The 23,836-nt window shown below is 43.9% G+C and overlaps 3 protein-coding genes across 3 annotated transcripts; 2 read left to right on the forward strand and 1 right to left on the reverse strand.

Annotated features, from left to right (window-relative positions):
• The first annotated feature begins 1,146 nt into the window (after positions 1–1,146).
• xkr7a (XK related 7a) lies at positions 1,147–5,321 on the forward strand. Its single transcript, XM_029507054.1, has 3 exons — positions 1,147–1,694; positions 3,911–4,110; positions 4,366–5,321. The coding sequence occupies exons 1-3, from the start codon at positions 1,147–1,149 to the stop codon at positions 5,319–5,321; spliced, it is 1,704 nt and encodes a 567-aa protein (XP_029362914.1).
• A 3,538-nt stretch (positions 5,322–8,859) lies between these two features.
• On the forward strand, positions 8,860–17,577 carry cables2a (Cdk5 and Abl enzyme substrate 2a). The gene is made up of 9 exons (XM_029506705.1): positions 8,860–9,436; positions 9,742–9,834; positions 11,842–11,919; positions 12,070–12,169; positions 13,006–13,174; positions 13,270–13,367; positions 14,179–14,285; positions 14,644–14,848; positions 16,026–17,577. The coding sequence occupies exons 1-9, from the start codon at positions 8,901–8,903 to the stop codon at positions 16,164–16,166; spliced, it is 1,527 nt and encodes a 508-aa protein (XP_029362565.1). The 5' UTR covers positions 8,860–8,900; the 3' UTR covers positions 16,167–17,577.
• A 3-nt stretch (positions 17,578–17,580) lies between these two features.
• LOC115046382 (proteasomal ubiquitin receptor ADRM1-like) lies at positions 17,581–23,191 on the reverse strand. The gene is made up of 10 exons (XM_029506706.1): positions 23,143–23,191; positions 22,224–22,451; positions 22,020–22,136; positions 21,358–21,481; positions 21,190–21,276; positions 21,012–21,111; positions 19,888–20,129; positions 18,914–19,071; positions 18,606–18,708; positions 17,581–18,048 (listed from the first exon to the last, which is right to left on the reverse strand). The coding sequence occupies exons 2-10, from the start codon at positions 22,431–22,433 to the stop codon at positions 17,945–17,947; spliced, it is 1,245 nt and encodes a 414-aa protein (XP_029362566.1). The 5' UTR covers positions 22,434–22,451; positions 23,143–23,191; the 3' UTR covers positions 17,581–17,944.
• Positions 23,192–23,836: the final 645 nt, after the last annotated feature.

The following is a 23,836-nucleotide window of genomic DNA, read 5'->3' on the forward strand; positions in this document are numbered from 1 at the left end:
CGGCATCTCGATTATATTGCCTTCCATTATCTATATTGCTCATCCTGGAAGGGCTGTAATGGGGCTGGGACCGCTCTCAGCTGATGTTGGCCAAGGGCGGAGTCCCCCATGGGCAGGTCAGGGCAGCACAGAGCTGATACGCAGAGACAAACAGCCATTCATGCTTACACTGACACTTAATGTAGATGTGTTTGGACTGTGGGACGAAGCTGGTGCCTTCAGAGCGAACATGTGAACTGCACACAGGAAGGCCCAGCCAGCCGGTGGTAACAGTGCCACCCACTGACTGTCAGTGAGAAAAATATTTCTATTTCATGGCACTCAGAGTTCAGAGGTGATCGTTACAATCTGCTGTGCTGTCTCAAGTACAAAACTGTGGCTTACAGAATGGCTGAACCCATCAGCAGATTTTTAACTTTGACTTTATGCCATTTGTGCAGAATAAACTCAGAATAAAAAGAACAATCCTCAGGTCTAACATACACAAAATAACTTGAAAGTGTTTGAATATGCAGCCTGGCCTTTCTCATGATGATCACATTTTGTTAATTGAAGTGATATGGCGTATACCTGAGGTTTTTCTAGAGGCCTGTAGTTTGGTAATCCAGATTTATTTAAGTTAGCAGTTTCACCACCGTGACTGTTTGGTGAAGCTTCTGATAACTGGTCCTATCTGATAAATCTAACTGGCCAACATTTCACAGGAACACTACGATTAAAGACAAGAAGAAACTAGTAGATTACAGCACCTTTAACCAGCTCCAGCTACAAGTCACTGACGCATAATGACGTTTGAGTCTCCAGCCACGTTTTTGTTTACTTGTGCTTTGACTAAAATGTGAGTTTAATTGCATGATATTTGCTAATAATGGTTTTTATTTATTTAATTTTATTATGCATTTGTTTATTTTTGCATGACTGAATCTTTCTGACCTCCTTTTGTGGAGGTCCCGGTTCCTCGGGTCTTGGGTGTGCTCCCCTGCAGGGACCTGCAGCTTCCCGTCAGATCTCCTCACCGACCCCGGCCCTCCTCCCCGCCTCCTGTCCCCTCCCTCTCTCCCACACGTATGCACGACCCCCCCTTCCCCCCCCCCTCCCCTTCCATCATTTTCCCATCTCTTACTCACTCTCTTCCCTACAACAAACATGGCCGCGAAATCTGACGGTGCTCCCGTCTCTCTCCGGAACGAAATCCCACCCAAGTGTCCTTCCAGGTCGGACCCGCGGCCCCCCCAGCACCGTCCCGCCGAGCAGCGCTACTCCCTCCCGGACTGCTGCTGGACGCTCTGCGCCCTCCTGGTCTTCTTCTCGGACGGGGCCTCAGACCTGTGGCTGGCCGCGGACTACTACCTCCGGACTGAGTACTGGTGCTTTGCGCTGACTTTGGTCTTTGTGATAGTCCCGTCCGTGGTCGTGCAGGTGCTGAGCTTCCGATGGTTCGCCTACGATTTCACGGAGACCGTCGAGAGCGGCGCGGCGGCGGCGGCCGCCGTGGTGGCGGCGTCGGGAGCGGAGGACAGCGACTTAAGCACCAAGGACAGCGGCCAGCGGGGCGCTGGCTCCGCCGGGGCCGGGGCCGGGGCCGGGCCGCTGCCGGGGCCGAGCACCGCGGGAGGAGCCCGGGGCTGCTGCAGAGTCTTCACGTGGCTCTTCCAGGCCATCGTTCACATCTTTCAGCTGGCACAAGTGTGGAGGTAAGTGGGAACACTCATGATGTGGTCAGAGAGGAGAGGAGGATGAAGGGGGGGGGGGGGGGGGGGGGGTACACATTCTGCTTCTGCCTTTGTGTGTGTGTGTGAACATGCATCCTCCAAAGCCCAACATCACTCCCTGTTCCCTGCATCTCATGAAACTTCAGCTTTCAGGGAGAAACTGTGCCCAAAATGCCAGAATGTCTTTTTGTAATTTCTGACGTTTCTCTCCGGCTTGGAAAGGAAGAATTAGACTCCACCCATCCATTTCCCCAAGCCCTGATGCGATTTTAGGTCAATCATCTCCCAGGAAAACCATCAACTCATCCACACCAACCCACTGATATGGAGAAACATAAACTAGCATCTGTTTGCCTTTTTGGGTGGGAAGGAGTCCGGCTGCTGGAGGAGACGGATGAATAGCCATAAATGTCACTTCCTGTTTGCTGTGTATTTGCTTCCCTTTCACTTATCAGTGTATTTCCAGTTCACATCTCCAGGCTCCTGCTCTTATGTTTGTAAAATCCTCACATTTTCCACAGCTGACAGTCTCCTCCTCTCAGTATGTTGAGTTATCTGCCATACTCTGAGATTGCAATAAAGCCAGTGTACACTTTGAGTTAGTCTCACATGGATGGTAGTAGGTCTGTAGGTCAGTCAGTGATGGTGAGGCAGAGCTCAAGCTTAGAGTGCTCTGATAGGGTTTGACAGGCTTGAACTGCTGCCAGCTGGGAGGAGGCATTCAGCTGAACTGTAGTGGGAGGAGGGTTAGACAAAATGTGATCACATTCAAAGGCAAGTAGATTTTTATAGACATATTGGGAATGTTACAGCGAGACAAATCACCTGTAACGATGAAATCAGATGCAAATCAATAGTTTGATTAATCTGCAGGCCTGCATAACCTCTCTGTCTGTGTCCTTTGTGGTGTCTTTCTTCCTGCCTCTTTAGACAGCCCTGTGGGTAATATATATTGATTCCTTGTTTCATCCTGGAGTCTCCTTTGTGTGTATGTGTGAGCGTGTCCAGGAGCACATTAAAAATTGTGGCGGCTCAGAATTACCGGTAATGCCATTAAAGCTGTTGTGTGCGCTCTGTTTATTGCTGCTGCTCTCAGACCAGCGTGTCTGCACATTAAGAGGATTACCACGGTGTGTTTTACCCTCAGCTGTTAACTCAGGAATGATCTGTCACTGATACACAGTTAGCCAGGTGAACCTGGATTGATTTGGGCAGGCTAGATGCGACGTGGTGTAGTGTTACGGACGGAGAGTGTCCACCGTGAAGAGGTTTATGTTTATGGCTTCCTGTGCTGCTCAGCTTTTGATCCTCATTACATCCAGTGTGCTCTATTTTCTCAATGTGTTACATCCCAAGGCACACTTTGTGTAGCTCAAACCAGAACAGAAAAGGGTTGGCTAAACTCTCTTGTGGTTCAGTGGGCTTGTTGACACAGGATTCTTCTGACCCTTCTCCCCGAGGCAATTACTGAGACATTTATAGCTTCTCTCCTCCGTGGCAACTTGGCAGTCTTTTTCAAAACAGTTAGTGTAATGATGAAGATAATGATTAACGTGTTGTATTTTAGCTGATCACAAATAGATTGCACGTGTCAACAAATTTGTATGGAAATGTGTTTGCACTGAGCCACATGTGTGTTAAAAAAAAAAATGTGTGAGATATCCAAAGTCATTATAAAATGAGGTGAGAATGAGGTGCAATGGAGGTGGGACCACATGTTCACGCTCAGGATTTTACCAAATAATGTACAGCAACACCCCAGACAACCCCCCCCCCCTTCCCCATTCTGCCAACCATCAATCTGGAGCATTTATTTGGATTTCTTTTCTCTGCAGCTCCATCATCTTTTACCTTTTCTGCAGCCCTCTGACTTATTTTATTTGAGGAGAGATTTCAGACAAGCTCTGTGAGCCCCCCAACCCCCAACTGTCTGTACTAGAATTGAAACCACAGAGCTGCTTAGTTCAGTTTCAGTCTAATCTAAATCCCAGTGGAGAAAGCAACCAGCTTTTTGGCAAGAACTTCTGACAGCTCCCACAGTATGGAATAATGAGATATGACTTCTGAGAGCCTGTTTGATGTGCAAAAGTTTTTGAAGCACAGTATTAAATCCTAAAATTCTTTTCAATCTCACTTCCTTCAGCAGAATTTAATGCACTGGTGAATGTGTCTCGACTGTGTCTGCCTCTGATGCACAGGTATGTCCATGCCTTGTATTTGGGCGTGCAAAGCCGCTGGCACAGGGACCCCGAGCGCCGCCACTACTACTGGCGCATGATGTTCGAGAGCGCTGATATAAGCATGCTGCGTCTGCTCGAGTCCTTCCTGAAGAGTGCCCCGCAGCTGGTGCTGCAGCTTAGCATCATGATCCAGGCCAGACAGGTGCTGCCCCTCCAGGGTGAGTGCCCCGAAATGACCAGTCACCGCAGGCATCTCCGCCCTGTCAGAAAGACATCATGCCATCAGTCAGTCATTCGTCTGCAGCCCACGCTGTGGATGAGTCACTTGTGCTGGCCCCAACCAGGTCCCCACAGACCAGAGAAATGTTTATTCTTGCTGTGGTAAATAGTAATACAAGTTACCCCAAAGCCATTTCCACCCCGTCTAACTATTTCTCCATCTCTCTCCTGCCTCCCCGTCACTGTCTCTTCAGGGCTTTCAGCTTCTGCCTCACTGATATCCCTCGCATGGATGATCTCCTCCTATCAGAAAGTCCTAAGGGACTCCAGAGATGATAAGCTACCCATGACCTACAAGGCCGTCATAGTTCAGATTCTGTGGCATTTGTTCACCATCGGGGCCCGCACTCTGGCCTTCGCCCTTTTTGCCTCCGTGTTTCAGCTTTACTTTGGCATCTTCATCGTGGCTCACTGGTGCATCATGACATTTTGGATCATTCAAGGCGAAACAGACTTCTGCATGTCCAAATGGGAGGAGATCATTTATAATATGATGGTGGGCATTGTGTATGTTTTCTGCTGGTTCAGTGTGAGAGAGGGCCGCACTCGCTGCAGGATGCTCATCTACAGTCTGACTGTATTTGTTGAGAATGTGGCGCTCACCACTGCCTGGTATCTGTACCTCGGCCCTCGTAGCTCGGACTTCTACGCTGTCATCATGGTGTGTGTGGTGGCCAGCAGCTACGCACTGGGCACCTTCTTCATGTTCGTCTATTACTGCCTGCTGCACCCTGATGGCCCCGTGTCAGGATGGGGCTATATCGTGGAGAAGGAGGTGCCTCTGGAGACGCTGGCCTCACCAGCTTCCAGCCTCCCCCCTGACGTGGTGAGCAGCCCCCCCAGGACCCTTCAGAGAACTAAAGGCTCAGACAGAGAGCAGGGGTCTGGGGTAGATGGAGATGTGTTTCAGGTGCGACCACTTCGTGGAGCACAGGCCCCAGTCCCACACGCCGCTCCCAGGACAGAAGGGCCCGTCATCCGAATAGATCTGCCCAGGAAGAAGTACCCCGCCTGGGATGCTCACTTCATTGACCGCCGGCTGCGTAAAACCATCCTGGTGCTTGAAAGCGCCGCCCCAGTCACACCAAGGATTCAGTACCGCTGTCTGGGCACACCAAAAGAAGTGATGGAGTATGAGACCACCGTGTGATGTGTTGAAGCAGCTGTGACTCAGCTCACGGCCATGTGGACATCCTGCCTTAAATGGAACGGCAGGTGGTCTCTCACTGAGCACTCAGTTTCAGCTCCACTGCTACTTAAATTGCTCTCTGTACTGTCAGGAAGTGGAGACAAACGAGCAAAGAAAGGGAGCGTGTGTTGTGTCTTTATCTTCTACAAAGGCAAAAATGTGTGATGTTGTCTAATGATGGTGCATATTTAAGTTTCTGTATCATTTCTCAGGTCAGGATGTGGTACAGGAGGAGGTCAAGGTTAGCAGCAAAGCTCGCTTCTCATTGAACTCAGACAGGAGCACAGGCAGGCAGAGAAGTGGAGCGGTGTGGTTATCAATCAGAGGCAGAAAGGCCTCCTCAGTGAAGGTGCTTCAGCACATCCTCTCAAAGCGGTCGACAACAGAGCCAAGCCTTCAACATGCATGATTACTTATGGCAGCTAGAACTGAAACATTTCCAGACAGGAAGTAGAGGGGAGACACTGAAAGATGCAAAACACACACTGTAATTTCAAACGCAGTTAACAAATAGAATAGATCTAGCACAGGTACTGATCATCATAATCCTGATTTTCCATAGCTATTCACTCATGTTGAAGGGGTCTCTGCAAATGCTGCTTCAAACCTGAAGGGCAGTACAAAAGCAACATTTGAGTTGAATGTAAAAACTGTTGAAAATGTGATTATTTGTGACGAGGCTTCAAGCATTTTCATGCTGTCAGTGGGATTTACAACATTCCTGTGGTTCTATATTTGTTTTTGGGTTTTGTTTTGTTTTGGTTTTTTGAGGTAAGCTAGAACAACAAAAAAAAAGAAAAAAAAAAGAAGAGATTTGTGTGTGTTTACAAGCAGTCTGTTGTTTTTATTCTGACCAGATGCACCTTCCTCCAGAATGTGTATGTACCCAACAATAGCAACATCACGATTATTCCATTACACTTATATGTAGACTTATATGTCTTATTTTACGGGTAGGATTCTCAACAGGTGTATTTTCATACTGCACTCATCTTACAAAGCAAAAGCAGCAGGATAGGCATTCATTTCCATGTAAATTTAAGTGTACGATAATGTGGACGTTTCAGAGGGACAGCGCTGTCTGTAATTGTACCGTATCCATATTATGTTGTCTGAAAAATGTAAAAATAGAATTAGCTGCAGACTCCAGATTCCTAACAGAATAGCTTTGATGGTACAGGCATGTGGTACTTTTGGTAACACTTTATTCTGCCCGTAATTCAGACCAGTTCCATATTTTTCCCACTCAAAGTTCCAAGAAAGAAATTCAAAGTTATTTGGCCTGACTTTTGGAAAAGCAATTCAAGAGGAATCCTTCATAAATGTTGTATTACCTAAATGCTCAACGGTGTTTTTGCATCCTCAGCTGACAAAAAGCCTGAGACGATTAATTGATTAGCTGATTGATGGAAGATTTATCTGCAGTGAAACTGATTACTTGCAAATCCCACCCTCCGAAGAAAAAAAAAAAAAAAGATTTTTCATATATTATTGTAAACCAAATATTTAGAGTTTTTTGGTTATCATCATCAGCTATTTATCTCATATTTCACCTGCAAAGGAATTGATAAAAATAATCAGTAAATTACTCAATAGTGTGAATAATCATTGTTTGCTGCCCTAATTGGATTTTTATCTAGAAATTTAGCAACTTAACACTATCTGCATTCCCCTGTAACCACTGCTAGATGGCAAAGCTCTTGTGAGGAACATTTCTGGGAAATGAGTAGGAATATTTTGGACCCATGATATTAAGCTTTACCGTACTTTCTTTTATCAGGGTTGTTTTTTATATAGAATAGCCACAAGAGTGTGTGTATGTGCGTGTGTGAGCTCACATACCAGCATGTGTATGAGTGTATGTCAGGGAAGGATTGGTGGAGTGTGGTTTGCGTTGGGGGGGGGTCCTGCCATATGCATTTAAATTAATTTGAAAAATGACAGTTTTGTTGTAAACTCTGTCTATTTAACTTCTTTTCCCCAGATGACACTGGCCCACAGAGCACCTTTATTGCCCCTGTTGCAGAAACAAAGCCAAAGAGGCTTCGATTATGGTGCTAACTGTCTGAGTCCATCACATAACAACCAAACAGTGAACCATAAAATGAGCGTGTTGTGGCAGGAGTCGGTCAGGGCTGTACCTCAAACACAAAGCTAGAATCAAAAAGCCTTAAAATGGTCATGCCAGACTGTTGTTGTTGTTCAGAGCAAGAAAAACAATTAACGTGAAGATGAAGACAATTTCATTATGTTGTAGTTGCTACAATAAAGAGCAATGTGTTTACCTGACTGGATGTTGGAAGTACCTTCTGTAAGCACAAAGGTCAGTGACCTCTCAACAGATGAACCTGTTCCGATTTTAAATGCCGTCTTTCAAATTGTTGTAATTCTTCTATACTGTAAAGGAAAGAAGGACCAGGATTGGTATCAATCTATTCTATCGATCACCCCCACTGAGGAGGTGGAAAAGCTTTCACACATCCGGTTCTGATTCAGAGAAAGTCTCACCCAAACTCCCTGTTTACGAGTCAATGGGGTGTGAAACTGAAATGAAAATGTGGAAACGATCCCGTTAGCTTCTTTGTGCTTGTAAAACAAGAGAACAAGCAGCCAAGCTGTTTGCTGGATCTCATCTTTGATCACACAATTTCATGCTAAATAGGTACCTGGTGCCATTTTCTCCAAAGGGAAACACTCTAGTTTGGAGGTTTGACAATAGTTTTATAAATAGTTTTATTCAGAAAAAAAGAACAGTGCAATTTAATGCAGCAGATTCTGATAATTAATATGTAGCTGACAATGTTGTTCAAACAAGTCATTTTTGTTCCCACCTATCACAAGAACTGATGCCACATTAATGAATTTACTACCAACGTATTGTGATTTACAGAAAGAGACTGGCTGTGTTGTTTTATGTCCCTTTATTAATGACATATTCAATAGAATAAATAACACAGACTTGACGGCTTATTAGAAAGTAACCCATAAACTTTGTCTAATTTACCAACTTGTAAACACTAACTAGCCAGATTTGTCTCTTCCTGTTCACCCTAAATGTTTTCTTCTTTGTGTCTTTTTAACTGATGTATTGAAACATTAAGAAATTATTTATCCCCATTAATGACTGTCCATTTTTAAACCCATCTTCTGTGGTGAATCCCTTGTGTGTTTTGAATGTAGTTTATTGGTCCTACCCTGCAGACAGGCTCAGAATATGGAGTATTTCATGGTGAAATTAGGAAAAATCAAGCCTCACTGATCGTGTCAGACCTGAAGAGTCGCTGATGGTGATTTAAAAATGTTTCCTTTGTTTGCAAGGCGCCGCCTACTGTTTCCAGACGGCCAATCAAATGCGAGTATAGATAATATATGCGCATATAATTGTCCTCTATCCAATCAGCTACGGGCGATGGCCAGATGAGTTAATGATAATCTGAATATTTTGCGCCGCAGCCAATCAGCGCCCAGAGGGGGCGGGGCTGAGGGCGGGGCGCCGCTCAGCCGTTGCCTTCACGTCCAGCAGCCACATTTCAAACCGGAATGGCGACCGCCGTCTGCGGCCGGCAGCCCGGCGGCAGCAACGGCAACCCGGCCAAGAGCCACCGGGAGCACCGGAGGAGAGCCAGGGACTCCCGGAGGCGGCAGGCGGCCCTGCTGTTCCTCAACAACATCTCCCTCGACGGGCGGCCCCAGTGTCAGTTTAACGAGGGGAACACCGAGCACAGAGCCGCCGAGGAGTCCCGACTCAGGGACCGAGACGGCGCCGCCGTGGCCCCGCCGGCGGACGGCCAAGGACCGGCCGCTCAGGTGACGGAACCCCCGGCGGCCGGTATCGGCTCGTCCTCCAGCTTCCCCGGCGGGGTGGTGAGCCCCAGACGGCCTTCCCTGGTGATGTCTCCGGGACCTGCCGGGGCCAATGAGGTATTTCTGGAGGGGGGCGGCGCGGCCGAGGCGCTCAGCCCGGACGCCCCTCTGTCTCCGCCGCCCGCCGCCCACCAGCCCTGCTGCCGCGTCAGGTCGACGCCGGCCGCGCTGAGCCCGATCCCCGCCGGGAGCTCTCAGGACGCTCGGCAGAGGTAAGCTCCGGGGCCTTCACCGACTTCCGCATGAAACGAAAGCAGTCAACTTGGAAGAAATTCACTTTCACTTCATTCTGACATCGTAATCTCTGTTTGTGTGTTTGTTGGAACAATAGCCTTGTTTTTTTTTTTTTTTTTTTTTTGGGCCAAAATGCTCCTTTCTCTTCTGTTATCACATTAATCTTCAACAGAAATCTGCCACCTGCTTTAAAATGCCATTTGCAGCAAACATCCACCAAATCTCGTCCCTCCTGCTGAAGTTGGATTTGGTGTCAGTGCAGCCTGTCTCACTCTCTCCTCAGGTTTAGAAATGTCTCTGGATCTCCTGGACCCAAGGTGCCAAAGAAAGTCCACTTCATCAAGAGTATGAGGCAGTATGACACCAGAGGCTGCAGGTGCGTGCACGTCTACAAATACACAAATAATTCAGACCAGATCCCCTAAAACAAAGACTGTTTTGTTGTACTCGTGTCCTGCTCCTCCAGCTTGTATTGTTATAAGCTGCTTACCAGAGACTTGGCAGAGTCTTAGTTTGGCCTGTAGACCAATAACAGCGGTACAGCTGCTGAGTGGCGATTGCTATAGTGAATTTAATCACCCTTGGAAGCTTAGCAAAAGCCAAAAGAAGTGCAGTGTGGAAATGTAACACCCTATTGCACCAACAGTGAGGTAACCCACCCCCCCCCCACTCCATGCAAGACCGGACTGAAATATCACACTGTTGGCTGTTTGATCAGCCAGTTAAGCAGCATGAGAAAACAGGAGGGTGGACATTTATTTGTTGGGATGTTGCGATTTCTGGGAAATGATTATTGTGTGTAGTTATTGAACAAAAACGTGTCATTTTTATTTTTCCACTACTTTGTTTTGGCTCCCCCGTTTTCATTTCTCCACATTTCACCATCTAAAGAAACTCCACGTTCATACTCACCCACTTTCTGCTGGTGTGTGCAAAACAATGAAGCATAAAGCCTTAACAACACTCAGGTGTAGCTGTCTGTTTCTGTTTGAGGAAGTCACACCGCATGTTTGAAGCAAAGCCACTACAGTTATATAATGAGTAGCACCAGTAGATTATATGTTGAGATATAGTTCCCTGCGAGAGATTTGATACTCCTCCTTGAAGGTCTGCCTCAGGTGTCTTCAGCAGACGCTGCTGACTGTATGTCATTGATTGGTGTTTTTTTGTGGACTCAGTGTTTGCACGGTTTTCTTTAGCCCCAAAATGTTTTCATTGTATTCACCAGTTGTGTTGCAGTCCTGTAGAGTGAGCAAACACTTTGACCACCACCCTGTCATTTTGTGTTTGGCAGCTGTCTGCTCCTGGATGTAGGCCCTCCAGCCCTTAACTCTGCTGTGTGCCTCACATTTTAACATTACATTGAAGTTGCAGATATTAATATCAGATTTTTTACAAATATATAACATTATCTCTCTTATAAAGATAATTGCGGAAGATTATTAAAACCACGATGATGAAATAAATCTTCTATTGGCTGGATACGTTAACTGATCTGTCAGTTAATCTTTGACCTACAGAAGTATTCTCATGATTGATTCGAGCCCTTTGTACCCCCACCCCCCCTCACCCAGAGTGAATGATTGATTCACTATTTAAAGTATTTTATCAAGCAAAAATGGAAGCATGCTCACTTACATTGCAATAAAGTGTCAACCATTGAGTTTTATGGCCCAAACAAAAAAAAAGCTATTTAAATTTTACACATTACTCAATCAGTTGAAAAAAATTAATCAGATTAACTGGTAATGAATATTCTGTCAATATTTTTTTTTATAATTTTTTACATTTTTTTTTTATCTTTACTTGGACAAATACAACAAAAATGATCTTTTACATCGACCACCAGTCAGACTCTTTCTTGATCCAGATGGTTGAAGGTATTTGATAATATTTGTAAATCCCCAAGAGTTGTTAAAAATTCATCTTGTGTTTTTTAAAATATCACTGATTTTATGGAGAAAAAATTAGATGCTTCCCTCTATAATTTTTTGGCTTCTTACTTTCTCAAACAATGATGTGTTTGGTCTAAAAAATAGCCAGAAGATTGTGATATCTTACACTTAGTAATCATGGAGTTCGAGAAAACCGCAAAATGCTCAGATTTGGAATCAGAACAAAAGACCAATACATTTTCTGCCTGTAAACTAATCGTCCAGCTCTGCTTCTGTCTGTGACTCAAATGTAAAGATAATAAAATGATTGGCACAAATTCTCAGTCTTGCCTTAAACTTCAGACTGGTGATAGTTGTGGCTCTGTGGCAGATTAGGCCGTCTCTGCAGCTCCGGCACTGATGGACGCTGCTGAGTGGCAGCGACTGTCCTTGTTGCCTGTAGACTGACACACCATCTGTTTTGTCTGACTACTTGCTGTGTCCTGCAGGATCATGCTGATTTGTGCCAAGCGGTCGCTATATGCTGCTTTCTCAGTGCTGCCCTATGGAGAGAGTGCACAACTCAGGTACAAAGAAAGCACCGCCCCAAGCAGACAGCATCCACCCCTCACCTTTATGTTTCCATCCACCTCCTTTGTGATCCATATTGTTCTGTTTATAGGCCCGTGTGCGTAGCATGAAGGCAAAATGACATAAATGTGCCTCTCTTTGAACAGTGATCCTAAACTGGACGGTCAGAGACAAAGGTTGTCTTCTGTGGTGGCTGTGGAGCTGCTTCCCTCTTTGGAAGGTGTGGAGCTGGGGGCCTATGGCAAGGTAAACAACATTCACTGAGTATCCTATTAGATGCTGCATGGGGCCTCTGCTTTACTCTCAAAATAGTCTGTTCTTCATGGGATAGATTCCAGAAGATATTGGAAACTTTGCTCTCTGTGCTGTGTTGATGTCAACATCAACATCACATCCTGCTGTGTTGTCAGCTGCACATTCAGGTTCCTCATCTCCTGTTCTGACTTGTCCCAAAGCTCCACTGAGCCTCACTGTGCTGTTCATCACACCGCTTTGAGATGGCTTTTCCTTTGTGGTGCAGTCTATTATGCTGGACGATAGAATTAGCAGATGCTTAATTGTGGCCATAAAGTGACGCACATGGTTAGTGACAAGACTCAGATACACTTTTACATTAACAGGATTATTGTTGGTATTAAGGGGCCTAAGATGTGTCATGAAAACACGCCTGACACCATCAGTGCTCCAGCAGACCACTGACATAAGGCAGGTCGCTCCATAGATTCATTTTTTGCTGCCAGACACCGACCCAACCACCACCATCTGCTGGCTCAGCAGAAATCCACATTCATAAGACCGAGCTACATTTGGCTGATTGGAGGAGGCTGACACGGTGAACATGGTGGTCAGTTATGAGTTACTGCCGCTTGCTGGATTTTTTTTTGTTTGTTTTGGTCTCCAATATGAGTAAAAACTAAGAACTTCCAGAAAAACTAAAATGTTCAAACCGTGATCAGAGCCAATGAGGATTGACGTGAATATTATACTGCTGTCATGTGACTGGCTGATTGGATAGTTCCCTGAGTTAGAAGGTGTTTCTAATAAACTGGTTTGTCAGTGACGGTCCTGTTTTCTGTCCTCAGACGGTGTCGTACGCCCAGTTCCTTTATCCAACAAATGCCTTGGTGAGGCAGAAGAGTGGCGTCGTGCCCGAGAACTGCACAGCTCAGACGCCTCAGACCCGTTACCGCAGCAACGGGCAGAGGAACTTCCCCCTGGCTCGTGCGAACAACAGCGTGGCACAGGACCCACGTATGTCTCGAATGAAAGCTTACACACACACACCTACGTCTTCACTCTGTAACTGACCTCATGTTGTGACGCTGTTGATGATTTGTGCTGTTCAGATTCGGAGGAGGTGGCAGAGTACGACCCCAACCTGCTCAGTGACCCCCAGTGGCCCTGTGGGAGACACAAGAGAGTGCTTATATTTGCATCATATGTGGTGAGAATTCATTTTCCTTCGCTGGGTATCTGCTGTAAACTGTCCCACCTGCACTGGGTCCAACTTTCAAACAACCTCAAGAAAGCTTACATCGTTTGAAATCTCCTTATTCAATCTCTGCAAATCGTATGTTACACGTGTTATGTTTACAGACTACAGCTGCGATGAAGGTGTTATTTCAACAGCTCTATTATCTCTTAAAGCCAAGGCAAAAGAAAACCAAAACACAAAAAAACCAAACATTTCTCCCTCATTTGTGAGTCTGACTTCAGTTCAGTATATCGTCTGCTCATTCTGACTCTTTGGTTGTAAAATTTAAAGCGTTACTAACTAAAATTAGTCTAATAAAGAGGCTTGTAAAAAGGGACTGCACTGTGTAAAGACTTTGGGCTTAATAATAATGCTTTGAATAATTTTTATTACGTCATGAAAAAAGCAGTAAAAATAAAACCACATCAAGCCAGCTGCATGTGACAACAGGAGCTGTCCTCAGTGAGCTCCTTCTCAGGTTGTCAAAGCGCTCGGCTTTTAATTTGACTTGTAAATCGTTCTGACATCCACCTGTAAAATGAGGCTGTTCTCACAGAACCGCCGGGCCTGTTTGAAAGTAAAACATGTCCATTATGTCCCATTCACATGATTTTATTGCTGCTCAGTAGCTCACGTCACAAGACCTCCAGCACGAGCATGTGTGAAATGAGCTTCATCAAGAAGATTACGAGGCCACACTGTGCAGCTTAATAGTGCAATAACTCAGCTGACACGAGGAGCTTCTGTACTGACGGGCTGCTTCGTCTTTGTGTCTCTGCAGACGACTGTCATCGAGTATGTGAAACCGTCCGACCTGAAGAAGGACATGAATGAAACCTTCAAGGAGAAATTTCCACACATCAAGCTGACGCTGAGCAAGATAAGAAGGTGCAGATATATTCAGTTCCCCTCTCACTGTCCGACATGAACCCTCTAAGAGCCTTTTGAAGGCCGAACTCTAACGCTCGTCTGTTTGGAGCTACGTCTATTCTATTCTACGTCTGTCTTTCTTTGTGTATAAACTTTGTATTACTACTTTTTTTTTTTTTTTTTAACATGACCCACCCAGAGTCTGTCTCTGCTGATTAGTTTGAAGCTTCTTCCTTTGGAGCACATCAAATGATCATTTATGTTGAAAGCTGGACATGGTCCTTTTTAAAATTAAAAAAAAAAAAAAAAAACCCAACCAGAATTCACACAAGTCACACAGTGTACTCTCAGTAACTCTCCCCCTCCTCTCCAATAGCCTGAAGAGGGAGATGCGGGCCGTGAGTGAGGAGTGCTGTCTGCAGCCGGTCACCATAGCGATGGCCTTTGTTTACTTTGAGAAGCTGGTGCTGCAGGGTCGCCTCAACAAGCAGAACAGGAAGCTGGTGGCAGCGGCGTGTGTGCTGCTGGCTGCAAAGATCAGCAGCGATCTGCGGAAGCCCGAAGTCAAACAGCTCATTGATGTGAGTCAAGTTTCCACACAAACAGCTCTCGCTGTCTGAGCAGAAGGATCAGTGTTGACATTAAACCGGTCAGAGACGTGAAGCTGAAAAACCTGTAAAACTTGTGGTGTCAGTAAACAGTGTTGTAGTCTAAACACCCCCTACGTGATCCACGATTAGAAGACTGTTAGTCACAGTCACATGCAGGTCGGCAGTATTGAATTATCTCATCTGGTTAATGTTACAGTTCACGTGAAAGAACAGCAGCTCCTGAAAACAGCTCAATATTTACATCAAGCTGTACATGTGGAGAGCCCATAAAGTAAATGTTTGTATGAGTGGTCAGACGTTTGCTGGAAAGAAGCTGGAGCTCAGCTGCTCAGAGTAAAGCCCCGTGATTATTGTGGTCCTTTCTGTTTCTGTGTTTTATAGATACAGTGAAAATTCGCTCATGTTCCTGCTCGAGCTCAGCCGAGTCAAACATGAATGTCAAGCAGAAGCTCCGATTGGCTGCTACAGCTCGGAGCACTTCTGACAATCTGATAAACTTTTAATTTGACTTTAAAAGGAAAGACGAAAAGAGATTTCATGTCACTTCAGTAAAGAAATCTGTTGTTTTCTCACCAAGCTGTGAGAAACTGCAGTTTCTACACAGTTTTCTACACAACAGCAGGACACATTGCTCTTCTTCGGGGACACATTTGTCTCCTTTCCTAACTGTGAATGCTTTTAATGTGAACCAGCAGACAGGAAATGTTCAGTTATGATTAGCATCAACTAATACAACTCAGATAAGAGTGTGGAAGAATGTGGGAGAGCTAAAATGACAATTAGAAATAAGTAAGATGGACGACATGCATCATTTCCTCTGAGTCACCCGCTTGTGAAAGCACTCTGAATTATTATTATTGTTGTTGTTGTTGTTGTTATTATTATTTTTATTATTATTATTATTATTATTATTATTATTATCATCATCATGCAGTGCTGTAATTTGTGAATTTAAATATGTGTTATTGCTGGTTGTGAAGAACATCAAAAACGATTTTTGATTTCACCCTGAACCGGTTTGGTCAATATTTATAACAAGTGGCCTTCCGGTTCAGTTTCTGTAATTTGTGCTGAAATAATGTTGAATTTGTGATGACGATGATAACCTGCATCACCTCCGTCTGCTTTTCTCTGTGTGAACAAGCAGAAGCTGGAGGAGCGTTTCCGAATAAACAGGCGGGAGTTGATTCCTCTGGAGTTTCCTGTGCTGGTTGCCTTGGAGATGGGACTTTACCTCCCTGAAAACAAAGTCATGCCTCACTACCGCCGACTGGTGCAGCAGGGGTAGACTGGACAGGACGGTGTGTGTGTGTGTGTGTGTGTGTGTGAGAGAGAGACGATTGACCAGTTAATAAGCTGTTGTGTTTAAAACGAATCATTCTGGTACTATTTATTTCCTGTCAGTTGTGTCTTGTGTCATTCAGTGTATGTGAAGAACTAGTTTACATTTGTTGGCGTGTGTGTCCGTCTGAATGTCTTTCTCAACGTTTGTACGCGTGACGTTCTGATGTTGGATCAGTCATGAACTCTACGTTAGAGATGTTCAATGAGCACGTTAATTGTGCTTTTATTTTGGTTCTTCGTGACCTCGGTCTAAATGAATCGTACTCTGCGAGGTTTGTGTTTAAAAGAACAACAACAACAACAAAAAAACAAAAAACAAATCTTTCACTTGCACCTTCCTCATCACTATACTGTCCTGTATAGTTTTTATTACAAATGATGAAGCAGCACACTGTTTTTTTTTTTTTAAATGCCTTTTAAATCCACTGTGACATTGAAGCATTTTTAACCATTAGACATAAACATGAAGCTGTAGATTGTCGACGTAATGCAGTTTTTTTTGTTTTTTTTTTTTAGAAGGAAGTGGCCTTTTATTTGTTTGTGTAGTATAATCCAACCACATTCATGTTCTTATATCGATCTATAATAGAAAACAAAACCACACAGTGTGTTGAGACGTCACTGTACAGTCTGTGGTATCAAACCGATCCAGGAAACTGCGACGGATGCATTTTATTCATACTGAAGGGTTTTTTTTGTTTGTTTGTTTTTTTTTTTTTAATGTTTCATGTCGTGACCCAGGGATATGTTTTCTTAAATGCACTGGATTTTTATTCCTCAACAGTTTAGCTAGTAGTTGTTTTCATTTCTCAGGAATTTTGCTTTCTCATATCTTTGAATAGTTTGAAATTTAACCCAAAGAAAAGTTTTAGAACTGTTACTGTAGCTTTCAACGCTCCAATCATCTGCACTCTGTTGTAATCTGGTGGATGAGAACTGATTTGTACTGTTGTGTTACAGGAAGTCCTACTGTTGTGTCGTGTCAGATGGTATTAACCTGACAGGAGGATGTATTTTTGTGCCATTAGGTGGACGAGTAATGTAAGAGAAGTGCCTGAAACTACAGTGGCAGTGAAATGGTTAACCATCTTATCATAAGTGATATTTAACGTTGACATTTCTTTGTCCTGCTGCTGGAGAGATTCCTAAATGTTAAGGTTGCTTGTCTGGGAAGAAAAAATAATCAAACACCTCCTGGACAGCTGTCATGGTTAGCTATGACGGTGAGTCAGTTTTGTGTGTCTGCAGTGGTGAAAATTGTGTCACAAGAAAATTGATTTGTATGTTAAATATTAATTGTTTTCATACCATAAAATGACTGTTTTTCAAATAAATTTTCAGACGCTGAAATGAGTTGCTTTTTTTTTTTTTTTTTTTTTTTGATAATCAGTAATTTCTCGTGCAGCAGGTTTCATCTGTTCAGGTGTTAATTTAAGTCTGACAGAGCTGGAAAGAAAATAAAGCAAGCACATGTTTCTCATCACTTTACTGTTCCCTTGGTCGAGGACAGGATGGCTGATAGCTGACATGCAGGAATATACATGTTCATTAAGGTAAGTCAGTAAATGTTAAATCAACACACTGTCGCAGATGAACACAACACAATTGGCCAAGAGGGCGCCTCACACAGTTTCTATTATCTTAACCACAATCCTCATCCCTAACGTGACAGTAACAAAACACACGAAGCAGCTAAATATGTTAAATAACAATCAGGAGTTCTTAGTCCAAACTCATGTCTTCATCGTCATCTTTCTTGTCTTTTGAGTCTCCGTCCTGCTCAGACTTCGTCTCTGTCTCCATGGCTTTGGCAAAAGCTTCCACATCTGCAAATTCAAACACATCAAGAAATAATCATTTCATCTTCAATATCATTTATTATCCAACTACGAAACCTGAAAAACTACAGAACTACTTTAAAAGGGTATATATATATATATATATATATATATATATATATATATATATATACACACATTATAGATTTTTTTTTTAAATGCTTGAGTAAATTTAAAAGCAATAATTTAAGTAAGCCAAAATTTACATTTAAATGAAGCATTTTTTGAATCAAATATATGAAGAGCAGTATTAGTCAAATGGACTTATATAAGAAATTTAAGTGCTTCTTGAGGAGAAAATGGCCCCCGTCAGTATTACTTTATCATGTAGATTTTAATTTTTCATGCTCAATCTTCAAAGCACAGATTTACTCCAAATGTCAAATGTTGTGGATTAAATATTAAATCCTCCCTCAACTTCTGATGAAGTATTAAATACTTTTATTTGGAAATACCAATGTTATGTACCAAAATGAATAAGAGGGTGAATTTTCTGGCCCAGAAAAACAAAAAGCGTCTCAGCTTGTTGTGATTGAAACACTGACCTCCTTTGTTTGCAGCATCGACGGCCTCCGCAGGCAGACCGAACTGGTTCATCAGAGGTCCTAACTGCCCTGACGCCAGAGCGCTGCTAAACATGCTCATGGCCTGAAGCGGGGCAAAAATACAGAGAGCTGGGGCAAATACGACAACATGACAAGACTCTGCATCAGGCTAACGATAAGCTCCGGGGTGTTTTTTGGTTCTAACCCTACGCCAAAAACATTAGACACGAATGTCTCCAGATTGGTGTTCAATGCCAAATAAAGACAGAATAAAACTTTTCCATCACTTAAATAGAAGCTAACTTCACCTGCTGGAACTGAGGTGAGCTGAGTGTGTTGTGAAGCTCCTCTGAGCTCTGAGGCAGCGACTCTCCGGAGGGCAGATAGGGCATCAACCTCTGCTGCACCTCGGGGTTGGCCAGGATGGGAGCCATGACCTCAGGCGTCAGGACGCTGGCGAGGTCGACTGCAGGTAAAAACATCAAATACAAGTTCGTCTGCATAAAAACTTTTTTAACTTCAGTTAGAAAAATCACTGCTTTCTATCTCTATTTCAGGCTTGGCAGCTTGTTTTTAATCAACACTGATGTTTCATATATACTTATGTACCAACTCCTTTAAACATATAAGAGGGCTGAAACTTAACAACACATATTGCCCGTCAACCTGCCAGTTATTTTCTCATGTTCTCTCCATAAAATGGGAGGAAATTGTGAAAAATTGCTGCTGGAACAGCTGATTAGTGTTGAGCAGGGGAATCGACACAATAAAGTTGATGATGTAAAATCAAAACAGTGAGTTGTAATATTTCTTTGCAGGGTTCAGGTTAAGATTGGGGGGGTGATTCTCTCTGGGTTCCACAGTAAAGTGGTGGCATGATGAACTCAGCAGCTCAGCTACTTTAACCTGTTTGTTTCTTTCAGCCTTGTCCTCTCTCTGTCTGTGAATCTAACAGCAGGATGAGAGTCATTAAACGAGGAATCTGAGTTGTCTTATATAGTGAAGCGGAGTAAAGTGAAATCAAAACAGAGACAGATTGCAGCGTGTTCAGGGGTTACAGCTGCACCAGTCTGAATTAATTACGTTCAAATTGCACATTATTACAGAAACTGTTGTGTTCAGAGTTTTAATTATTTGCTGAATAATTTGTTGAAATTATGCTAATTAGGTGTAATTATTCATTTTGCCTTCGGCGGTTATTTAAGTTTTGGTTTGGTCTCAGATCTGATCAGAGGAGTTTTCAGTCTCCCTGAAGCTGTTTTCTCCGTGGCCGCTGCCTCACCTCCCTGCCCGCTGGCGGGAACGTTCATGGTGGCCAAGATGCTCTGCAGGTCTCTGAGCTGGATGGGCTGCGTCGGGTTGGCCGCCCCCGCTGCCACGGAGGACACGGCAGGGGTGGAGGGGGTGGTGGCTGTCGGGGAGGCGGCTGAGGTCGCAGAGGGAGTGATGGGAGTGGTGGGCACCTGTGAGGAGCTGAGGCGGCTGGCAGCAGAGGTGGAGGTGGGGGTGACGGCCGTGGACGGACTGAGAGGACGGAGAGAGAAAAGAGTCTCAGTGACCTGTTACTGAGTCAAACCGCCAGCATGACGTTTCTGTCACAGCCGTTTTTGGATTTCAACAAAAGGAAGGAGTGAAGAGAACAACAGTGATGACACAAAGCTAAACTACAGTTTTGAAATTTTCCTCTGGTCGCCTGTGAGGCAGAACAGTTTTATCTGCTTCTGTGAATTTCACGTAGTTTGATGCTTAAACTTCGATGTGTTGAATTGTGAATGAACTGTTCTCATGTACATCAATAAAAATGTACATAATATATATTAACCGTAAACACCTGCAGGTTCCTAACTGCGTTGGTCATGATTCCTTCAGTGTTAAAGAATCACCTGATGACAAAAATGCTGCTTGTTTTTGTTGATTGGTAAAAAGAGACAATCGCCTTGAGTGATCAATGAATATAATGAAAATCATAAATTGCAGTTGCTTTTGCCTTTTGAGAAAAATCCACCCTTTCCAGTAGATAAATGATCATCCCCTTTACGTTTCTGTGGACTGAAGCACAAGTTGAATTTTTGCTGTGTATTTCCATGCTGGATGCTGAACCACCACTTGTGCGTTTTCACTCTTGTGCTGATGCTGAAACTTTACTTTACTGTTCGTGTTTTCGACAGCTGATGCTGCTTACGCTCGCTCACCTTCTGTCACAGCTTCCACTTACACATTTCTTGGCAGCATCTCCTCTACCCTGTTTGGCTATTTACCAGTTGTGATGAAGAAGATGTGGAACCAAAAACAAATAAACAAAAAAAAAAAAAAATTAACTGGCTCAAAACTGTGTGGTGCGTCGCCAGTAGTTGTGTTTGAAGAGGAACAGAAAGGTTTTTTTTATAATTAACTGGTCTCGGATACCTTGTTGAGGAGTTGCTGACTGCAGGAACGCTGCTGCTGCTGCTGCTGCTGCTGCTCAGGAGGTTGGCGAGACCTGGACCAGCCAAAGCTCCGAGACCACCTGATAACCAGAGACGTATCTTCAGAACAAATGCACTGGATCATCATCATGCCTCTAACAATATAAGAAGGGACGTACCAATCCCGCCCAGTCCAGTTGGTCCAATAAGCTGCATCAGCTGGTTGTGGCTCATGTTTCCCAGAAGGCTTTGCAGGCCACCCTCCCCTTTACATGAAAATGAATGAAGACGTGAGTGAATGTGTGTTTCATACGGGGTTAAAGCAGGAGTAGGTGAGCGTGTGTTACCTCCCAGAGCTGACAGATCATGACCACCACTGCTGCCGCTACCGAGAGCGCCGGGCATGGGTGGGTTGTTCAGATACTCATTGACTTTACGGCAGAACTCCTCATCCTTGTCGGTTTTTGGCTCCTGGGAGCAGAAAAACAGAAAAATTGGGGGTCTGAAATATGAATAAATAGCTAAATAAATACATTTGCTTGGGACTATTTTCTGTGGCACCCGCTTGGTGCGCCGGTGGGTATCTGGCGGCAGGACAGCGCATGTGAGACTGACACAAAAGAAATTGTTCATTGTAGGGAGGGAATATGTCACACTGTCATGGTGTGACTCATTTGTGTGAGTGTATTAGCTCTGAATAAATACACAATGGCACTGAAGAATAAGATGAATCAGACTCTGGCTACACACCCACAGCTGTCAGTCAGATTCATTCATTGTTAGCTTTGTTTCTGTGTTTTGTTTTTTTTTTCTGATTTTTTGACAGGAAGAAAAATACTGGATTTGACTGACGTTAGTTAGAATGTAAAGCCAAAGTTTTTCTCACAATAACACACAATCCTTCCTAAATACTTACAGGTAATCTCTGAAACATAAATGGAAAAAATAAATGCTTGCATAACCATGAATCTCCCATAAAACTGTTTTTTTTTTTTTTTTTTTTTTTTACCTGCATCCAGAAGAAGAGTCTTTTGGATCCAGCCTTGAACTTCAGCACATAAACTCGTCCAGTGGTGCATTGGTTCACCCGTTTGAACTCACAGTCATCGGGGAAGATGATCAGGTCCTAAATTGAGACAGCAGATGTTGGTTGATATTGAAGAAGGGAGCACAAACACAGAGCGGACAGTGTTGCATGCAGATCGTCACTCACATCATCCACGTTCCCCGTCGTCCGATCCTTCCAGCAGAAGTGGATGAGGGAGTCGTCCGTCTGCTGGATGTAGACCTGACCTTTGCGTTTGTCAGGGGTCACGGTGCTGCCCTTCATGGTCATCTTACCGGCCCGGAACTCCACCAGGTACTTGCTGGAGGAGCCGCGGGACCCAGACACCATGCTGGGGAACAAAGCTCCGGACGCCATGATGAAGAGGAGTCACTGCTGTGGAGGGAGGAGGAGGATGAAGATGACCTGTCTGTTATTTTACTGACAACGTGAACACTAAATGGTACTAAACGTAACATGAGCAAACATGAACATTCAAATACAAGCGCATAAATAAAATGACCAACATAAATGATATCCACTTCCTTAGCTTGTACCTCTTTTTTTTTTTTTTTTAAACATCAAGACTTGGTCAGCACTACATCATGCTGATTTTTCAGTCTGAACAGAAAACACAATGACTCATCAGGCTTTTAAAGGCCAAACTCCTTCTTTTGCTCAAAACTGCACTGGACACTGACTTAAACATAATCTCAGCCTATCCCATGATATTTAAACAGGATGTGAACAGAGAGGCTTTTTTTTTTCTGCTGTGTCACTCCACTTTACATTTCAACATATGGAACAGAAACTAATTTTCTGGATGTTTCCAATGTTTCGTGATTTAGCTGCTGCTGTCCTTCCTCTAATAAGATCCAGGCTGGTCCGGTCCTCCCATAATAAACCTGGACCTTCGCAGACCGCAGACAGATGACTGTGCATCCTGAGCTCTGCAGCTGCTTTCAGCTCGTTTGCGTCCCGACAGAGCCACAAAATCACCTCTCAGGCCCCCCGAACAGCAGACACACAACGGCCGTGTGCGTTCAAAGCAGAGAAATCATTTAGAAAACTGAATGTTTGGACTCACATTTCTGTGTAAAACACCGAGCAGCCGCAGGACAGCCGGACTCACTGCAGACGATCCTGATTGGCTGACGGAACGCCGGTGCTCTACTCTGATTGGTCGGGCCGCCTGTCAGTGACGTGAGCTTTAAATCCCTGCGCAAGTTCGGTAGAGAGCACAAAGTGAGTGTGGGGGACTGAAGCTGCAGGTTCAGGGACTTCATAAGGACCAAATAAGGACTATTTAGACTGAAAAATATAAAATATATCAGAGAAATAATCATGGAGAAAGTCAAGTGTAAAGTTTTGGTATAAATAGAATATTAGACATCCTGATTATTGATTATCGATTGATCAATTTGCTGATAATGTATATAAGATTTGTTTCCTCTCTCTCCTCTTGTGTTTTCATGGTAATTTTTTTGTAGTTGTCTCAAAGCTAGACACAAAGATCAGAATATAAAGCAGAAGCAGCTTTGATGGACAGCTAGTCATTTTCTACCTTCTGCCCATGAGGTGAAAAAAAAAAAAAAAAAAAAAGCCCATTAATTATCTCATCAGCTAATATTTTCTGGGCAGCTATTTAAAGCCTGATGAACGCTCTATGGTTTATTCCACCGATGAACAGAGTTCACAGAAAATGTGAGTTTTATTCTCATTTTACAAAGTTTCAATCTGTTGTTAAAAATAACTTATATTTTGGTGACTTTAAGATTTAT

Source organism: Echeneis naucrates, chromosome 7 (genome assembly GCF_900963305.1).
Source record: "Echeneis naucrates chromosome 7, fEcheNa1.1, whole genome shotgun sequence".
NCBI classification, from domain to species: domain Eukaryota; kingdom Metazoa; phylum Chordata; class Actinopteri; order Carangiformes; family Echeneidae; genus Echeneis; species Echeneis naucrates.